General features: G+C 48.5%; 2 protein-coding genes across 3 annotated transcripts; both read left to right on the top strand.

Moving 5' to 3' along the window:
- The first annotated feature begins 3,326 nt into the window (after window positions 1-3,326).
- LOC123079538 (cysteine synthase) lies at window positions 3,327-6,835 on the top strand. The gene is made up of 10 exons (XM_044502316.1): window positions 3,327-3,640; window positions 3,932-4,041; window positions 4,111-4,168; window positions 4,253-4,516; window positions 4,633-4,770; window positions 5,718-5,769; window positions 5,866-5,915; window positions 6,018-6,077; window positions 6,154-6,234; window positions 6,344-6,835. The coding sequence occupies exons 1-10, from the start codon at window positions 3,404-3,406 to the stop codon at window positions 6,431-6,433; spliced, it is 1,140 nt and encodes a 379-aa protein (XP_044358251.1). The 5' UTR covers window positions 3,327-3,403; the 3' UTR covers window positions 6,434-6,835.
- Window positions 6,836-7,848: 1,013 nt separating this feature from the next.
- Window positions 7,849-18,570, top strand: LOC123079537 (F-box protein SKIP24). Of its 2 annotated transcripts, none has more exons than XR_006438020.1 (5): window positions 7,849-8,380; window positions 8,462-8,635; window positions 17,297-17,424; window positions 17,544-17,712; window positions 17,976-18,570. XR_006438020.1 is itself a non-coding variant. In XM_044502315.1 (5 exons), exons 1-4 carry the CDS (start codon window positions 8,136-8,138, stop codon window positions 17,673-17,675), a joined length of 714 nt encoding a protein of 237 aa, XP_044358250.1. In that variant the 5' UTR covers window positions 7,892-8,135; the 3' UTR covers window positions 17,676-17,712; window positions 17,976-18,570. The 2 variants fall into 2 exon arrangements, 1 of the variants encoding a protein (XP_044358250.1); XM_044502315.1 differs by having other exon boundaries at window positions 7,892-8,380; window positions 17,297-17,459.
- Window positions 18,571-19,161: the final 591 nt, after the last annotated feature.

Genomic DNA, 19,161 nt, shown 5'->3' with positions numbered 1-19,161 from the left:
CTCAAATGCCCGAGGTCTTCATGAGTAAGCAAGTTGGATGCATACCCACTTAGTTTTCAATTTGAGCGTTCATACACTTATAGTGCATCCGTTGCATGGCAATCCCTACTCCTCACATTGACATCAATTGATGGGCATCTCCATAGCCCGTTGATTAGCCGCGTCGATGTGAGACTTTCTTCCTTTTTGTCTTCTTCACACAACCTCCACCATCATATTCTATTCCACCTATAGTGCTATATCCATGGCTCACGCTCATGTATTGCGTGAAAGTTGAAAAGGCTTGAGAACATTAAAAGTATGAAACAATTGCTTGGCTTGTCATCGGGGTTGTGCATGATGAAATACTTTGTGTGATGAAGATGGAGCATAGCCAGACTATATGATTTTTTAGGGATAACTTTCTTTGGCCATGTTATTTTGAGAAAGACATGATTGCTTTATTAGTATGCTTGATGTATTATTGTCTTAATGTCAAATGATAGACTATTGCTTTGAATCACTAGTGTCTTAATATTCATGCCATGATTAGATTATATGATCAAGATTATGCTAGGTAGCATTCCACATCAACAATAATCTTTTTTATCATTTACCTACTCGAGGACGAGCAGGAATTAAGCTTGGGGATGCTGATACGTCTCCGTCGTATCTATAATTTTTGATGTTCCATGCCAATATTCTACAACTTTTACATACTTTTGGCAACTTTTTATACTATTTTTGGGACTAACATATTGATCCAGTGCCCAATGCCAGTTCTTGTTTGTTGCATGTTTTTTGTTTCGCAGAAAATCCATATCAAACGGATTCCAAACGGGATACAAACTTACGGAGATTTTTTTTGGAATATATGTAATTTTTTGGAAAAAGAATCAACGTGAGACGATGCCCGAGGGGCCCACAAGGGTGAGGGGCGCGCCCTGGGCCCTTGTGGCCACTCCGTAAGGCAGTTCGTGCCCTTCTTCTGCCGCAAGAAAGCCAATGTCCGGATAAAAATCATGTTAAAAATTCAACCCAATCGGAGTTACGGATCTCCGGGAATATAAGAAACGCTGAAAGGCCAGAATCTGGGAGCGCAGAAACAGAAGGAAACAGAGAGAGAGAGATCCAATCTCAAAGGGGCTCTCGCCCCTCCGCCGCCATGGAGGCCATGGACTAGAGGGGAAACCCTTCTCCCATCTAGGGGGAGGTCAAGGTAGAATAAGAAGGAGGGGGCTCTCTCCCCCTCTCTCCCGGTGGCGCCGGAACGCCGCCGGGGCCATCATCGTGACGACGATCTACACCAACAACTTCGCCGCCGTCATCACCAACTATCTCCCCCTCTATGCAGCGGTGTAACACCTCTTCTCCCGCTGTAATCTCTACTTAAACATGGTGCTCAACGATATATATTATTTCCCAATGATGTATGGCTATCCTATGATGTTTGAGTAGATTCGTTTTGTCCTATGGGTTCATTGATGATCGTGATTGGTTTGAGTTGCATGTTTTTATTATTGGTGTTGTCCTATGGTGCTCTCCGTATCGCGCAAGCATGAGGGATCCCCGCTGTAGGGTTTGCAATATGTTCATGGTTTGCTTATAGTCTGCGTTGCATGAGTGATAGAAACACAAACACGGATAAGTGGGTTATGGCGTATGGGAATAAAGAGGACTTGATACTTTAATGCTATGGTTGGGTTTTACCTTAATGATCTTTAGTAGTTACTGATGTTTGCTAGAGTTCCAATCATAAGTGCATATGATCCAAGAAGAGAAAGTATGTTAGCTTATGCCGCTCCCTCATATAAAATTGCAATAATGATTACCGGTCTAGTTATTGATTGCCTAGGGACAAATAACTTTCTTGGTACAAAAAGCTCTCTAATAAAACTAACTTAGTTATTTATTTATCTAAACAACCCCTAGATTTTATTTACGTGCGCTTTATTATCTTGCAAACCTATCCTACAACACCTTCAAAGTACCTCTAGTTTCATACTTGTTCTAGGTAAAGCGAACGTTAAGCATGCGTAGAGTTGTATCGGTGGTTGATAGAACTTGAGGGAACATTTGTTCTACCTTTAGCTCCTCGTTGGGTTCGACACTCTTACTTATCGAAAGAGGCTACAATTAATCCCTATACTTGTGGGTTATCAGGTGCTTCGTGGCCTGACCCTTGCAAAAGCATATTATCCAGAGTTGGACCCCAAGCTTTTGGCCGGCGGCTTTCCACAGTTCAAGGAAGATGGCTCAGAATTTACTAAGGACGATTATGTGGCTGTGGTGAAAGAGACCCGGCATCACGCGTGTTCCATTGCCCGGGGAATTGGCTTGAGCACATACAGCCGGACTATGATGAGAACAAGAAGAAAATCAACCTTGAGTTGTCGGTTCCCTTTGAACTGGTAAGTAAAACCAGAACCTGACTGCACCATCATCCTCACAAGCACCCTCCGCCTCAGGTACCTCTTCAACGCTGGCTCATTCAAGCATCGGCGCAAGCCGCCAATGAAGAACCACTTCAAGCCTTCATTAGATTTTCAGGCCAGGAAATACTGGTGGCGAGGGGGTGGATGATGAAGCCCAAGAGCAACAGGAGAAGCCTGAAGAGCCGTCTCGGGTCAACCCGGCTGCCACTGAAGCACAAGAGGGCCAACCAGATGCTAACCTGGCAAATCAAAACGCCGGGCCTCAACCCTCAGCGACCCCTGAAGGCTGAAGCTTAAACTTATGTTTGAAAAAACTGAGGAAATAGCCCATATGTGGCTTGTAATAGTTTGTGTTGAGAACTTCTAAGGGCTGCAAGAGCCATCAAGCACTTGAGAAATTATCTTGAACTGATGTTAATTTGGCTTGAATGAATCCTTGGCTGTGGTTGTAGTGCAATCCGTCAATTTATCGTTTGTATGAATATCCTGAAAAATATCGTGCATCTTGATAAACCTCAAACAACGTGGGCAGGGAGAGAAAAAGAAAACGAGAGTTTTTCTCTAATGGGGAATAAACACGACGACCGAACAAAGAGTTCTTATGCCACATGTCCACCACTTGCTCGCTTGTCCAGCTCTTATTGTGGAATTGACCGATCCAATGTTTTCGCTGTGACTGCTGGCAAAGAACAAAAGTACACGGACTGTATGCATCAAAATGATATAGAGGCATTGTTTTCTGAATAAAGAAAAAATACGTGTTTTACTGGTCCTCTACTTCAGAAATAATTGACGTGTTTCTATTTTGAACTAAAACCGGGCCAGTTATTTCCGAAAGAAGGGAGTAGCATTTTGTTTAAAGAAATTTCGAGCGGCAGTGCAAATGGGGCTAAAAAACGCCAGGACCCGACGGCACATTCCCCATTCCCCTTATCCGAAGGCGGCTCCTCTCTTTCCCCTCTGTAAAACCCCTCACGCAGACAGCGGCCATGGCGATGGCGTCGCCGCCAGCCTGCTCCCTCCTCCTCCCGGCCATTTCCTCCGCGCCGGCCTACGCTAGTGTCCCACGAGCGCCCCGGTTCCTCACCTGCCCCCGCGCTGTAACAGCCCACCGACCCCTTCCCACGGCCTCCTCTCCTAAGGTCGCGGCGCCCGCCGCCGTCGAGATCCCAGAGGAGTACGCGGATGATGTCGAAGCGGTGAACATTGCGGTGGACGTCACTCAGGTGCGCTGTCTGTTCCCATCCTGATTGTGTTTCCTGCTTCGTCAGAGTGGTATGGGAGGCCACCGAAGCCATTAAGATTTTGTATTATGGTTTAGGGGAAGTAGGGGTTCGCTGCATTGTCATGGAATATCTGGATACATTTTTCTACTACTTGATTAGATTGTTAACACCTTCTGTTGTCACCAAAAACACGGATTTTAAATATCAATAGAGGCATTTTTTTTAGTCTGTGAAGCAACCTATGTGAGATTGGGCTAAATCCCAGTCTATTCTGTCTATCTTGTTGATCAGCTAATTGGAAAGACCCCAATGGTATATCTAAATAATGTTGTCGAAGGTTGTGTCGCTAATATTGCCGCAAAGCTTGAGTACATGGGACCTTGCCGAAGCGTCAAAGACAGGTATACATCGTTATCGCACTATGTACTCGAGTGCTGTTTGTGCCGCCTCTCACTCAGTATGTTTTCCAGGATTGCATTAAGCATGATTAGTGATGCAGAAGAGAAAGGATTAATTTCTCCAAACAAGGTTTGACTGTCCATATATACTAAATTTTAAGAGTATTGTCACCATGAAGGTACTAAATTATGCAGATATTGTATACATTTGCAGACCATTTTGGTAGAACCAACTACTGGGAATACTGGTATAGGACTAGCTGCAGTAGCTGCTGCTAGAGGATACAAAATGATAGCAACTATGCCTTCATCGATAGATGTTGAGAGACGCATCCTTGTACGCGCATTTGGAGCAGATATTGTGTTAACTGATCCTACAATAGGACTAAAAGGAGCTGTTGACAAAGCTGAGGAAATAGTTTCGAAGACACCGAATGCGTACATGTTTCAGCAATTCAACAATCCAGCTAACAGTGAGGTTGAGACTTTGGGCCATTATCATTTACTCATATGCTATATGTGACACGGCACATGTGAAATTCATTTGCCAACTTCTTTAAATGATCTATTGAGAAACCACTTGGGTAATTACAGATCCACTTTCAAACCACAGGCCCAGAAATATGGGAGGACACACTGGGTACTGTTGACATACTTGTTGCGAGCATTGGGACTGGTGGCACTATCACCGGCACTGGGCGCTACTTAAAAATGATGAATAGAGATATTAAGGTTTCCAATCTTACTCTCTCATCAAGTAGTTTCAGATTTTAAGAAAATTGCATTGAAATGACTATGTTATTGTGTCAACAACTTCACCCATTTTCTGTATATTTTTCCAATGTTGTTGCATTACATATTAATTCTTCTGCCGTCGTTGGTGGATGCTCTCGTTTACTCCATGCTTTAACTTTGTGAAGTGCTTAATGTGAGGAGATATGCAACTTGCATTTCCTGGAGGCCAAGGGCCAGTATAAATATACAGTACATGCAGAAATATGTACAAACTCCCTTATAACAATGGTTAATATGATATCCTATACATGGAACTAGTATATGTCTACACTTGAGATCTGAGTGTTGCTCCATTGGTTAGAGGCACCCGTGCTTGCCCATCCCACCCACGCGAGGCCTAGCCTCCGACGGTACGGATGCAAGCGGATGGCGTCCGCATGTCCACGACTGTCCGCAAACAGGAAAATTAAACTAGCACGATTAAAATAATGAGGATTAGTGCAATTTTTGTTACGTGGACGGCGCGGACGCTTCCGCCTGCATCCCTACTGCAGGGCACTCATGGTTCTAAAAAAAAATGCCATAGGTGCTAGTGTCTATTCTCTGTTGGTTGAATTCTTTTTGCCCTTTTATTGCTCTGCCAAAAAGTGAAATGCAGAATTTTGAAGTAAAACATAGGCCTTAGATGGAAATAGCTCACCGTTCTGCTACTTGGATGTACTGCTTTACCATTTCTGTAATTTAGCTTTTAGGAGAACTTGCATGCATTACTATTTAACTTAGATGAACGTACAAGGTTGATATCAATATATCCATGATTCATATGATCTAGCATATGGTCTAACATTCCATAACCTGAAACCTGGAACTGTTTGACAGTGTTCATATATTTTGTAGTCAAATTTAATCTGTTATAACATTTGTGTTTGTCCTGTCATTATCAGGTCATCGGGGTAGAACCTGCTGAAACTAGTGTGATTTCTGGCGACAAGCCAGGTAAATTTAATAGCACATAGCAACTGGATGTATTTGAGAGATGAGCTTATCGAATACAGCTTCCTTGGATTTGACATGTTATTGTGGCAATAACAGGTTATATTCCAAGCATACTAGATGTTCAGCTCCTTGATGAGGTTGTGAAGGTCTGGAATGCAACCCTAGTATTCTGTTTCTGTTTGCAGATTTAGTTCACTCTTCACAGTTCTTGTCAGCTGTTATGTTGATTATGATTGTTGAACTTGCAGGTTACCACTGCGGAGGCAGTTGATGTTGCGAGGCTACTTGCACTAAAAGAGGGCTTGCTGGTAAGGAAGTGCACAACCAAATAAATTATTACTGAGTTATCAGTTTGGCATTCACATGGGTTGTTTGTTTTCACAGGTTGGCATTTCGTCAGGTGCTGCAGCAATTGCTGCTATAAACGTGGCCAAAAGACCTGAAAATGCTGGAAAGCTGATTGCGGTGAGATATTTCCGTCGATTTGAACATGTTGCCAATCTGGCATGGCTACCGGTTTATAGATGTCCTCCTATAACCCACTCACCAGATGGTTAATGACATGAATTTGCAGGTTATCTTCCCCAGCTTTGGAGAAAGATACATCTCTAGCATTTTGTTCCGGCCGATATACAACTCCGTTCGAAGGATGAGGAAGAGATGACTAACTTCACCCACTCCAAGAAAGACGAATCCGACAGGCTTCCACAGCATGACAAACATAACACATCAAGCAGGGCTGAGGTGTGGAATGCTCCGGCAGCAGAAGGGCGCGGGTCGTAGAAAAACTTTGAAATAGGGGCGGAGTTGCTGCCGAGTGGGCTGCAGGACTGCATCAACTTGGTTCCATAAAAACCCGAGGGAAGGGAAAATCATGAGTTGTTGTATACTGTATTATCTGCCTCGAACGTTTGGAACTCGGTGAAACATGCAGAGCTAGATGCAGTAGTTCGCTTAGGATCTTTGTTTGAGTAGTCTAGGGCCTGGAACAAAACAGACTTGTCATCTGATATTTGCCTGATCTTACTAAATGGTCTCCTATCCTAGTTGGTGATTGGTTCGTTCAGATTGAGCTCGTGAGTTACGTTTTTGAGCTCAACAAATGGTTGGGAATATTGCATACTCTCTCCTTTGCGATTTGTAGTATGAATCGTAGTCCCTCCGTCCCGACTACTAAATTTGTACTGTCAAACTAACGATATTGAATACGAGTGATTTCTGTTACCTCCGCTGTTCTTTGTACAGTAATGTGTTCTTTGTACTATAGTGACAGTTAAGTTCTTTGTACTAGAATGATAGTTGATAGATTGAACATTTGTAGTAAATACGTGTAGTTGATAGATTGAACATTTGTAGTACATACGTGCACGCATACCCTTCGGCTGTGACTTAAGGCAATTAGGGTTGCTCGCATCCTGCCGGCGCCACCACAGGTCTATAATGACAGTTGATTAATAGATCGAACATTTGTAGTAAACACGTGCACGTATACCCTTCGGTTGCGACTTAAGGCAATTAGGGCTGCTCGCCTCCTGCCGGTGCCACTGTAGGTCTATCATGTCCAACTCTGTTTTAGGTGTCTTTTTCTGTTTCTTTAGGCTTTGTGTTCTGCTCATAAAGCCAAGACGGCAACAGTTCCCTGAGGATGGAATAATGTTCTCCCCGTCTAGCCCGGCCCCGACGGTGCATCTAGCCTCGTCGGAGGATGTGTGGAGGTGTGTCTCCCGTGGATCCAGTGGGATTCGGTTGGTGTTTGTCTTCAGTGGATCCGCTTAAATCTAGTCTTCATTCGTCTGCATCCGTGTGCCTGCAGATTGCTATTCTGGTACGCTGATCCTATGGGGTCCTAGCACGACAACTTCTCGACTGTTTACTAAACAAGGTTTGCCCGGCTCCCGGTGAGAAAGAGGTGATGACGGCGGCGTGCCTTCGGCTCGCTTTAGTGATTATAGTTATTGCTAGGTGGTCTACGGAACTGGATATATTTTTATTTCTGATGTTCTCCGTAGGACAGTTGATGGATAAATAGAAAGTTTCTGAAATAAAAGAGATGAACAATTTTCTATCTTTAAGAAAGAAACAAACAAACCCAGTAGTACTACAGATATAACAAAATAATCCAAATCCAAACGCTCATTTCGTGGGACCCATCGGCAGGGACCGATTTTGGCGGCGCGGGTTCCTGATTTCTCTAACTCGCCGAGGCGCCGACGAAGGCCCGCAGCAAAGCCAGCAACTACCGCAGCGAAGGCCCCGGCGACGGCGACGGCGACGGCGTAGCCTACCTACCTTCCTACGCCCGCACGGCCGCCTCTGTTGCTGCATCCGCCCCGCAACTCTCCAGCGGTAATTCGGTCGAGCCGAACATGTCGGCGTCCGATCTGCCCGACGAGCTGTGGGCGCGCGTCCTGGAGCTCGGCGCCGCCTCCGCCGCGCTGGGGTTCCGAGACCTCTGCTGCCTCGCCATCGCCTCGCGCCGCCTCCGCCGCCTCTCCCTCCACCCGCCCCTCTGGTCGGCGCTCCTCTCCCGCGACTTCCCCTCCCAATCCCAGCCCTCATCCTCCTCTTCGCAGCAACAGCAGCCCGATCCCAAATCCCTCTACAGGACCAAGTAGTTTTCCGTCCCTGCCTCTTCGTTCAGATTATTTATATATGGCCCCCGTCTGAGCGCGTGACTTGTGCTCCGCTGCAGGTTCGAGAGGCACAAGCTGCGGATGGCGGAGGCGAGGCGGCGGGCCGTGTACGAGGCGGAGGGGCGGGTGGTGGCGTGCCGGAGGCGTCTCACGGAGCTGGAGGAGTCGATGTGCGCCGAGGGGGATAGGATGAAGGCCACCGCGCAGGAGCTGGACAGCCTCGAGAGGGTCAGGTCGGTTCTGTTTCCCCACCTGTGTTTCTTCTTCTCTAGTGAAATTCGCTCTTGATGCTATAAATCATATGCGATGTAGTGACCGGAAACAGCAAATTACCTGACTAGCTAATGCAGAGGGTAGAAAGAAGCTAGGAATTATCTGAAGGGAATGACAATTATCCAATTATCCCCTAATATCTGAACTGACCGTAGCATGTATAGGCAACAGTAGGTATTGCTCAAGACAGATGCTGGCATGATCCATTGAGCTACCTGTTTACACTTTAACTGGACCGAGATTGTCCCGTCCTTCCAATTTAAGGCCTCTTATAGTCTTATATATGCCACTCGTTATCGAACAGCACCATGTACCCCTGTCTAGCAGCTGAGACTTGCTCTTTAGTCGGAGCAATTGCTTCCATGTTTATTTGAGCTGCTTATCTATGCAAGAGCTGGTCCGATGTCGTCTCTTGACTCAAACGCTCAACAATAAACAGCTGCTTCTGCTGCCTTTTGAGATGAAGAAGGAAAATTATCTCACATGAATGCTCTATGGCTGTTGTAACTTGGAACGCTCCATTAAATTTAGAAGCATCTTCATTTTCATTTCGTTGTATCAGGGTAAAAAGCCACTGTTTACAATTTGATTAACGGAATCATCCAAGCAGTGCACGAAACGGTTGTATCTCATTTGGCAACATTATGACATGTTGTGGTTGTGCATGGACATGAAAACAAAATTAAATGATACCAATTATAAACACTGTTCAAGAATTCATCCGATTAATCACTTAACGGGCCAGTTAATCGCTACTCGTAGGGTGACTGAATCGAATAGCACCTATTCATCCTGTTAACTTGTCAGGCCGATTAATTGGCCCGTTAGACCGATTAATCGGTTGTTAGGCCGGTTAATCGCTGCTGACCCATTAACTTGTTGGCAAACAAAGCCCAAAAAATTTCCCTGTAACCCCTTCCATCCCCCTCTCGCTCCTCAATAGCTAGGGTTCGACCAAACAGTAGCATATTTTGGTATATTGCATAGCTGAGAGGATGAGAGTATGGTATAATACATAAAAGACTAGATATATGTTGGCAATTTCTATTTAATTTACCGATTAATGGTCGACCGGTTAATCCAATTACTGATTAATCACTCTCCCAGGCTGACCGAGCAGCTACCAATTATCGATTTCCTGAACAATGATTATAAATAATGGGTAGTGTTGAGTTGTCACGTTCTGCACATGTGTTGTAATTGTTTCTGTTGTAACTTCACGTCCTAGTCTTTGAGCCTTATCCCGAGCGTGATTCATGCATGTAGGATCCATCTCTCTCTCCCTTGTATATGTACCATGACACTCAGTGAATACAAGATGTGCGCCAATCATTCTTCAACTTGGTAATGAGACCTATGTCGATCAGCCCCACTCACTTCTCCTCTGAGACCCTTCCTGTCACCAGCGAGCTCCCCGTCGGGTACCTTTCCGCTGGGGCTGGGGCTGCTGCGCGCCCTCGTGCTCCAGCTACCGATGATCTTCCCCGAACAGCTAGTCGTCCACTTTCTGCCCTCCCACTCAACCCCTCCAGGCCTCCTCTCGCATCGCTCCCTGCTACCGCTGGCCCTTCCTTCTCCATCCCGTCCATCCACAGGCTGAACATCACCGGTGTTCTTGACTTCAAGTTGGCTATCGACGGCACCAATTTCTCCCGATGGTGTTTCTTCATCAACATGCTACTCACCCGTTACCACGCACACAACCATGCGCAGGTAGGAGTTTGCTGACCGGCTCTCCGATCCGGTCTGGCGCGACGACGACAACATCATAGTGATGTGGTTTTTAGCCGCCATTTTCAGTGACCTCCCCGGCTGACCCGGTGACGCACACGATCTGGACTCTCTCCACAAGTATTTCTTTGACAACGACACTGGCCTCGCCATGTATCTTTAGCAGGAGTTCCAAGCGACCGTCCGCGGCGATCTGTCCATCAACGAGTACTGCCGATGCCTACAAACTATTGCTATGGCTCTTTCTGATGTCCAGTCGTCGGTCAGCGACCGCATGCTTACACTGCAAATGCTCGACAGGCTTGGAAAGAAATTCAAGATGCAACCCGCTATTCTCCAATCGAAGGTGCCCCTCCCTACCTTTGCTCAAGCCCGTTCACGCCTTGTCTTGCCGGAATTTGCATTGAAAAGCATGCCCGTGCGGAGGGCTCGCAGTTGCTTGCCGTCCACTCCAACGACGACTGCGACGATCGTGCCGCCGATCATGGCGGTGCTCGACAGGGCGACCGGGCTCCCAAGGATGGCGGTGGCCATGGTCGTGGTCGAGGAGATGCTCCCACTGGTCGCAGTGCTGGGCAGCAGCCCTCGCTTGGCTACTTCGCTCCTATGGGATGCCCTTCCCTCCAGCCCGCGCACCCTGAATACCGCCCAACTCTGTTGGGGTCTTTGGTCCTCGCCCCGGCGTCCAACACCACGCCTATCTGGTGATGTACCTCGGTGCATCGGCTCCGCCTATGCCTGCTCCCTATAGGACCACACTGTCATATTCCATGTTGCACCAAGCCACGACTCATCCTTCCCTCCTAAACACGAGTGGTTCGTGGAAACGGGGGTGGGCTTGCATGTCGCCAACTACCCAAGTATATTGACCTCGTCTTATTCCCTTAGCTCATTCTGCTAGTCATATTGTTGTCAGCAAAATAGCTTCCAGTCATTGCTACCGGCAATGCTCAACCCCTCCTCCGTGACCGTTCCATCTCTCCCATATACTCATCTCTCCCAATTGTTAGAAACTTAGTTTATGTTCACAAATTTACTGGTGACGATCTATGTTCAGTTGAATTTGTTCCTTTTGTCTTTTGCGCGATGGACCTAGCAACCAGGGTTATTCTTCTTAGGGGCAATAGCCACGACGACTTGTAGCCCTTCTCTAGCAAAAGCAAGACGCATCATCAGCAACACTCACCTTCTCCTCGTAGGACCTTATGGTCCCGATGGCTCAGCCATCCCGGTGCTGCTACTATGACTCATTTTCCTTTGGTGCCATAGGTCCTACGATGAGACGGTGAGTGCTGCTGATGGTGCGCCACCGTTATTGCTGAAGAAGGGATACAAGTCGCCGTGGATATTGCACCTCAGAAAAATTGCCCCGGTTGCTAGGTCCTTCTAGCAAAAGCCAAAAGGATCAAACTCAACTGAATGTAGATTGTCATGAGTAAATTTGCGAATAGAAATTATTGTTTTGACAAGATTGGGAGAGATGAGGATGGAACAGTCAGGGAGGAGGGAAAGGTGTGCCCCATTGCCGACTGTGATATGACTAGCAAAGGAGTTAATTACCCAAAACCACCACACTTGGGGCTAGGGTAACAACTTGGTACCAGATTTGAACTAGGGCACAAAAAACCACCGAAACTGCGCCTAATGCGTAACGCGGAGCACCGGTGCTGGAATTTGATCGCGAAAACAGCAAAACCGACAGGTGGGTCCCACCTGGCGGGCTGATGTGGCAAAGACCAAGCACAAAAAAAACTTTGACCAGCTGAGGTGGCAGATGAGATGTGGGCCCCGCCTGTCATTGACTACATGGTCATCTTCATCCCATCTCTATTTCTATGGAGCATTGCGTCGAGCAGCTTGTGAGCGGTCGAGCTCGTGCGAACTGGGAGGTCCATCGCCATGGAGCCGAGCCCTGGCTCAAGCTAGGCGTAGCCTAGCTCAACGTCCAGATCCTCCTCTCCCTTTCCCTTCGTGTGGAGCTCGCTCCCATCCTCCAGCCCCCTCTCTGCCGCCGTCTGAGAGCTAACCGTCGACGCCGCTCCGCACTAGTGTGGCCACCACCATAGTTTCGCTGAGACACGGTGTCCTAGAGCATTGCCTCACTCTGGTCATCCTTGACGACAAATACGAGTGAAGACGCCGCAGAACGACCGAATCGACCGCGTCTTCAACCTCGGAGCCGCTGGCCGCCACCGTCGAATTCAACACCTTCAGAGCACTCCTAACCTCGCCGGCCTGCCCATCTGAATCGCCATGAGCTCCTCTCCTTTTACCCCTTTCTCCCGTTGTTGAATTCGTTCTGTAACTAATTCTTCCGCCATGCCGGAGAGCTCCGGTCGTCGTGCCTCTCTGCCGCCGTTGTTTGAGCACGAATTGATTGTGCCTGAGCACTGTACTGAGATCATGGAGCTCCAGTGATGCCATCTAGCTGCTTAGCTCGCTCGCTTGCAAGCTGTAACTCGGCGCTCATGCAAGCCCGAGCTCCGTCACCGCCCAGCTCGCCGCCGTCAACGCCGCCGGACACCGTAGCATCTTACTGCCGGCGGGCCCTTCCGCACCTTCTCCCTTTCCTCTCGAAGGCCATCTCCTGCCAACGTGCCCGCATGCTTGCCTCTGCTCTGGATCAACCGTCGTAGGGCAGAGTAGCAGAGGAGGAAGAAGACAAAAGGAGTATAAGAGGATGAGTGGCTGACTGATGGGTCCCCCGTCCACCTCAGCGGGTCAAACATTGATTTGGATTAGTCTTTGCCACGTCGGCCCGACAAGCGGGACCCACCTGTCGGTTTTGCTGTTTTCGCGACCAAATTTCAGCATCAGTGCTCCGGTTACGCATTAGGCGCAATTTCGGTGGTTTTTTGTGCCCTGGTTCAAATCTAGTATCAAGTTGTTATCCTAGCCCAAGTGTGGTGGTTTTGGGTAAATAACTCCTAGCAAAGCGAGCTAAAGGGGAATAAGATGAGGTCAATATACCTGGGATGTTGGCGACGTGTGAGGCCAGCCCCCTGCCCATGAACCACTCGGGTTGAGGAGGGAAGGCCGAGCCATGTCTTGGTGCAGCATGGAACATGGCGGCATGGTCCCATCCTTAGGGAGCAGGCATAGGTGGAACCGATGCATTGGGGTACATCACTGGATAGGCGTGGTGTTGGACGCATGGGCGACGATCGAGGACCCTGACAGAGTTAGGTGGTGTACATGGAGCGTGGGGCGGAGGGAAGGGCATCCCCATATGAACGAAGTAGCCGAGCCAGGGTTGCTGCCTAGCGCTGTGACCAGGGCCACCGCCGCAGTTTGCACTGAGCTGGCCGCCACAGCCGCTGTTGGGAGCCCGGTCACCCTACCGAGCACCACCACGATCATCGTTGGACTGGATTGCGATCCCTCCGCATGGGCGTGCTTGTCGATGGAGATTTTGGCAATGACTAGGCATGAATGGGCTTGAGCGAAGGCAGGTAGGGGCACCGTCGATTGGAGAATTGTGGCATGCATCTTGAATTTCTTTTCGACCCCGTCGAGCATCCGCAGTGTAAGCGTGCGATCGTTGACCGGCGACTGGACGTCAGAAAGAGCCGTGGTGATACCTTGTAGGCATCGGCAATACCCGTTGATGGACGAATCACCATGGACAGTCGCCCAGATCCTGCTCGAGGTGCATGGTGAGGCTGGCGTCGTTGTCGAAGAAGTACTAGTACTCGTGGAGGCGACTCCGGATGGTGTACGCCCTCGACTCAGCTCGAGCGATGATGTCAAGGAGGTCCTCGACAATGGTGGTGAAGAAAACACATCACTATGGTGTTGTCGTCCTCACGCCAGACCGGATCGGAGAGTAGGTCAACATCGTCTGCCTAGATGTGGCTGTGTGCATGGTAGCAGGTGAGCAACATGTTGATGAAGGAATGCTAGCGGGAGAAATTGGTGTCGTCGAGAGCCAGCTTGAAGTCTGGTGATGTTTAGCCCGTGGATGGAAGGGATGGAGGAGGATGGACCGGCGACAGCAGGAGCGACACAAGAGGAAGCGGGCTGGAGGGGTTTGGTCGGAGGGCAGAAAGTGGAAGACTAGCCGCCTGGGGAAGATCATCGGTAGCTGGAGCGGGAGGGCGAGCATCAGCATCACTAGCGGAAAGGTCCATGGCGGGGAGCTCGCCGTCCTCGCTGGTGACGGGAAGGGTCTCAAAGGAGGAGTGAGTGGGACTGGTCGACATTGCTCTGATTACCAAGTTGAAGAATGATTCATGCACACCTTGTATTCATTGAGTGCCATGGTACATATACATGGGAGAGAGACGTGGATCCTACATGCATGGATCACGCTCAGGGTAAGGCCTAAAGACTAGGACGTGAAGTTACAACACATGTACAGAACGTGACAACTCAACATTCAGTCCAATACAACCATATCTGACAAAGTAGAACACCAAGAAACATGTAGATATTCTGTCCAATACAACCATATCTGACAAACTAGACTGCAGTGACCCCTTCACCAATTCTTACATGCATTTAGATTTTTGTTAAACCTACCCCAACTTGTTTGGGACTAAAGGCTTTGTTGTTGCTCCTGTTGCTGCTGCTGCTGCTGTTGATTTAGGTTTTTGTTAAAGGTGTTGCTTCAGTGGCTCGAGCTACCGTCCTGTCGTATGAAGGAGACAAGGCAAATACAAACTTGTGAAGCAGCTCATTAGGAATTTAGGATAATGGACAATGCTTATGGATGCAATCGGATTTGTTTTTAACTTTTAAGTATTGATGTCTTAACATGCTTGTACAGAGTTAAAACAAGGTTTATTTATAGTTCAGCAGGCAATAAGCTATACAAAATACTCCATTATCTGCTCACCTGACAAAAACAAATAATCTCTGCAATCCTTCTCAGTCAGGGAAACTGAAGGTTTAGACATCAGTATAAGCACTGGCGGAGGACCCCGGTGGGCAAGGGCTGGCGGCCGCCATACCTTGAATCGGTACAAATTTTCTTGTATACCTACGGTACTAGGCATAGTCACAGTCATCGCTTGAACAATCACTAGCACATTGGGCCACGATGTTGGTTGTCATTTCCTAAGTCCAACGCCGGACTGGATAATGGGCCACTCCCCACGGCAGATGCAGTTGGTGTCGTGGGAAACCACGGCCACCTATGGGACCATGAGCCCCTTTTTGGTTCTGCGGGGGGATGGGCATGTTGCACAAAGAGCGGAGAAGCGTAACACCGCACGACAGAGATCACACGGGCAGTTTTACCCAGGTTCGGGCCGTCGCGAGGCGTAAAACCCTACTCCTGCTTTGGTGGATTGATGGTGGAAGATGGTGGAAAAGCGCAGCGCTCTTGCCCGGCAAGGTTACCTTGGGGCGAGAGTGGCTACGCGCGTATGGATATGCGGGGGTCCCAATCCTTTCTACGCTTGCCATGGGCCTCCTTTCATAGATCAAGGGGTCACCACAGTGGCAAATCAGTCTTTACATACTGATTAGATATCAAACAGTGCTATCATACCTAGCTCTGCAGGCTGACAGAGCGCATTAAATGCGTCGCTCGGCGTCACATCACAGCTTGCCCGGCAGGGCCTGCCGGGCGGTTTTGCCAGCTTCGCGTCTGCTTGCTTGACACGTCTTAGGACAGGTGTCGCTTGGAGGTATTTTCTGTAGGAAGTGGCTGCTATGTGGCAGGGAGCAGCCACTTAGTCACTTAGGAGCTTGACACCGCACTGATCGACGACGTGCGTCGCTGTGAGGTGGTGTGGTGGAGTGGTTTGCCTCCGTGAGCCCCGGCAGGCCTGCCGGGGCGATCTTGGAGGCTCGCTTCCTGGGTAACCCCAACCTCGCCAGGCTCGCCTGCCCGGCAAGGGAGGTTCTTCTCCTAGTGGTATCTTGCTTCTCTGGCTCACCTTGGTCTTCTTGATCTGTACTTGGATCCTTCAAAGAATTGATCTCTCTTGCTTGGATCTGATCTTGGTGCTGTAATTTTGTCCTTGGGCCTGTTTGGCTTGCCGTCCGTGCACGAGTCAAGGGAAAACATACACCCCTGTTTGTGTACCCCGACAGTTGGGCCAAGTCGCCATCGAGCCAGCGCCAACGCGCTTGTACACGACCCACACTGCAGTACACGGCCAGCTCCCCTATACAGCTTTGTCTCAAAAAAAAGCTCCCCTATACAGCCATACTGTTTCCTACCCCTAAAAAAAAGCTATACTGTTTCCTTTGCTAAAAAAGGCCATACTGTTTCCAAAAAGACTCCCCCATACTGAGACGCACACCACAATCAACACAGCGCAGCAATCGTAGCTCTCTAGCTAGAATGGCGGCCGCGGCTGGCCAGCCAGGATGAGGCGGATGACCGTGGTTGTGGCCGTCGACAAGCAGGCGGCTGGCCGGTGCCGTGCAGGGCGCATAGAGCGGCGGCTAGGCCGTAGTGCAGGCTGCTCCTAGCCAGCGTCGCGTCCTTCACTGTCGGCACCACGGTGCGGCATCGTCGTTGCCAACAGTATGAATAGGGAGGACAAGGGATTAGCAAAGCGAAAGGAAAAGGGGAGAGGTAAATTTCTCAGGATTTTAATGACATTTTTTAACAACTTGTAATATGCAATTGTAGTAATTCTAGTGACAATTTGAAATGTGAACTGTAAATTTAACAAGATATTTTGAAGTACTTGGTATTGACACTAGCTCAAACCCAAGCACCCGTGAAAGTGTCCTTCTCGGCGTATTATGGTTTTACATAAAGAAAAATTCTTAAGAGTTCGCCCCACCTTATTTTTTGTTCGTCCTCTGCCTCTGAGTATAAGAATACATCTTTTTCGTGATTTTGTACTTATTCTGGTATGTTTCAGCACTCCTTCTCATCAGTATATACTGACAGTCTAATTTATTGTTGTGTCTTGAGATGTTGACAGAAGAGCTTCGGTGGCATTAAACGTGTGGCAACCACAAGTTGTTCATGGGCGTCAGAAACAGTTGGTTCAGCAATGCACTGTTCCTGTTGATTCTCGTCTTAGTGCTCTACACATGGAGCTGAAAGTTTGTAAGCAACAAATAGCAACTTACAAGAATGCTTACGTATGTGATCTTCGATTTTAGTAAAATTGCAAAAGGTTGACAAGGCTAGCCTCACTATAGTTGTGCTTTTGGTTCTTTTGTTAGAACAAGGAGAAGCTCAAGTTGAATGAGTATGAGGAAGCATTGAGACGAGCTAAATATCATCCTATGCAGAATAGTAGTCATACAAGCCCACCTGGAAATGAGCCACAAGCAAAGAGGAAGAGACTGAAGTAAGACCATTGTTCACCATCGGATCTTCATTTGCCTCAAGGTACCGCTAAGTAGCTTTCCGTATCTCTTGATAGCCCTGGCCATATTATGTTTCCTTTTATGCCATTTCTTATTAGAATTTGCATTCGCATTCATCCTCGGCACATTTTGCTTTCAAGATAGAAGAGCATTGTGTCTCACTTGCACACACATAGTTCATTATTAGCATAGTATAGTTGGAATGGATAACAGGCAACGAGGAAGATGTGTGGCCTTTCGGAACTGTTCACAGTATCAGTTTTTTTTTTCAACTTTTTTGTGCAGATAAAGGCATCCGCAGTGCAGCAAGTGCCAAGATATTCGTTTCGGGGAAAAGAGTCCAAGTGCACTGTGGATTCTTCGTCGGTTCATTTGTTTGGGCATGTGTGCGCACATGATGTACGTGGCATTGTTCCTTTCCAGGCAGAATGAACGAATGAAGCTCAGCTGATCCCTTCCGATTGCCGAAAGCATCTTATCCTTTTCTTTTGGCGGCGAAAAGGCTATTTTCCCACCAATTGCTGCCGAGAGAATGTTATTCCTATCGAATGTATACCGTGCAGCCGCCAGCTACTCCGTGTGGACGCCAGCTATTTTCAGAGCGGAATAGTCCGGCCATGGTGCTTGCCCGCCACGAAACTGTGGGCGGTCGACTATTCTACAGCAGAAGGACGACTGGTCTGATTGGATTTCTTCGCTGACCGTTGGTTTCTAGAGAGCGTACTGTATGAAACTGTTGGCTTGCCTTTCGAGTTTAGAGATGTGTGTTAAGTATAACTCATTCATTTGTATGACGAGTGATGAGCAGCCTCTGTAAATCTTTTGTGACTCTTAATTTGGATTTTTGACTTAAGATCACTCATTCACTCGGTCTCGGTTTCGATATCATCTTAGAAGTCATCAGAATGTGTCAGCCAGTTGACCAAGAGCTTCAATTAACCATAGAAAAACAATAGATGTGCACGTACAACGTTCAACACATGCCCTCGTGCGAGGCGGCGGCGGAGAAGGGTCGCCGGTCGCGTCGGAGGCCGCGTGAGGCAGCGAGGCGGGGATAGCATAGCCTGCACGCACCCCGCAGCGACGCCGAAGGCCACGGAGCAGGTACCTGTCAGGCACAGCAAGGCCGAAATAATCACTCGTCACGCGTCGGACGTGACGCCCCCAAAACGGGGCAGGAGAAGATCCCGATCGCAAAACAGCCGTGCCGATCGTACCCGCCGGCTTCATCACTCCCCTGCCCGGTCCAAAACAGGACGAGGATAGTACCCGTACGGGAACCGCCTCTCCCCCTCCCGCCACCCCCGTCTGAACTTTCCCCGTGGCGCGCCTTCCGTGCCGCACCTTCTTCCCGCCGCGCTGTACCTGTTGACCCGGCCGCCCCCCGCTGCCCCCGGGCCCCACGCGCTGGCGCCCAGCCTGTCACCCACTTCCATTTGCCCGTACCCCTGGCCCCACCCGTCAGGCGCCA

The sequence above is a fragment of the Triticum aestivum genome, chromosome 3D (genome assembly GCF_018294505.1).
Source record: "Triticum aestivum cultivar Chinese Spring chromosome 3D, IWGSC CS RefSeq v2.1, whole genome shotgun sequence".
Taxonomy (NCBI): Eukaryota; Viridiplantae; Streptophyta; class Magnoliopsida; order Poales; family Poaceae; genus Triticum; species Triticum aestivum.
Note: the sequence above shows the minus strand (reverse complement) of the source record. Positions and strands in the feature narration are given on the sequence as shown.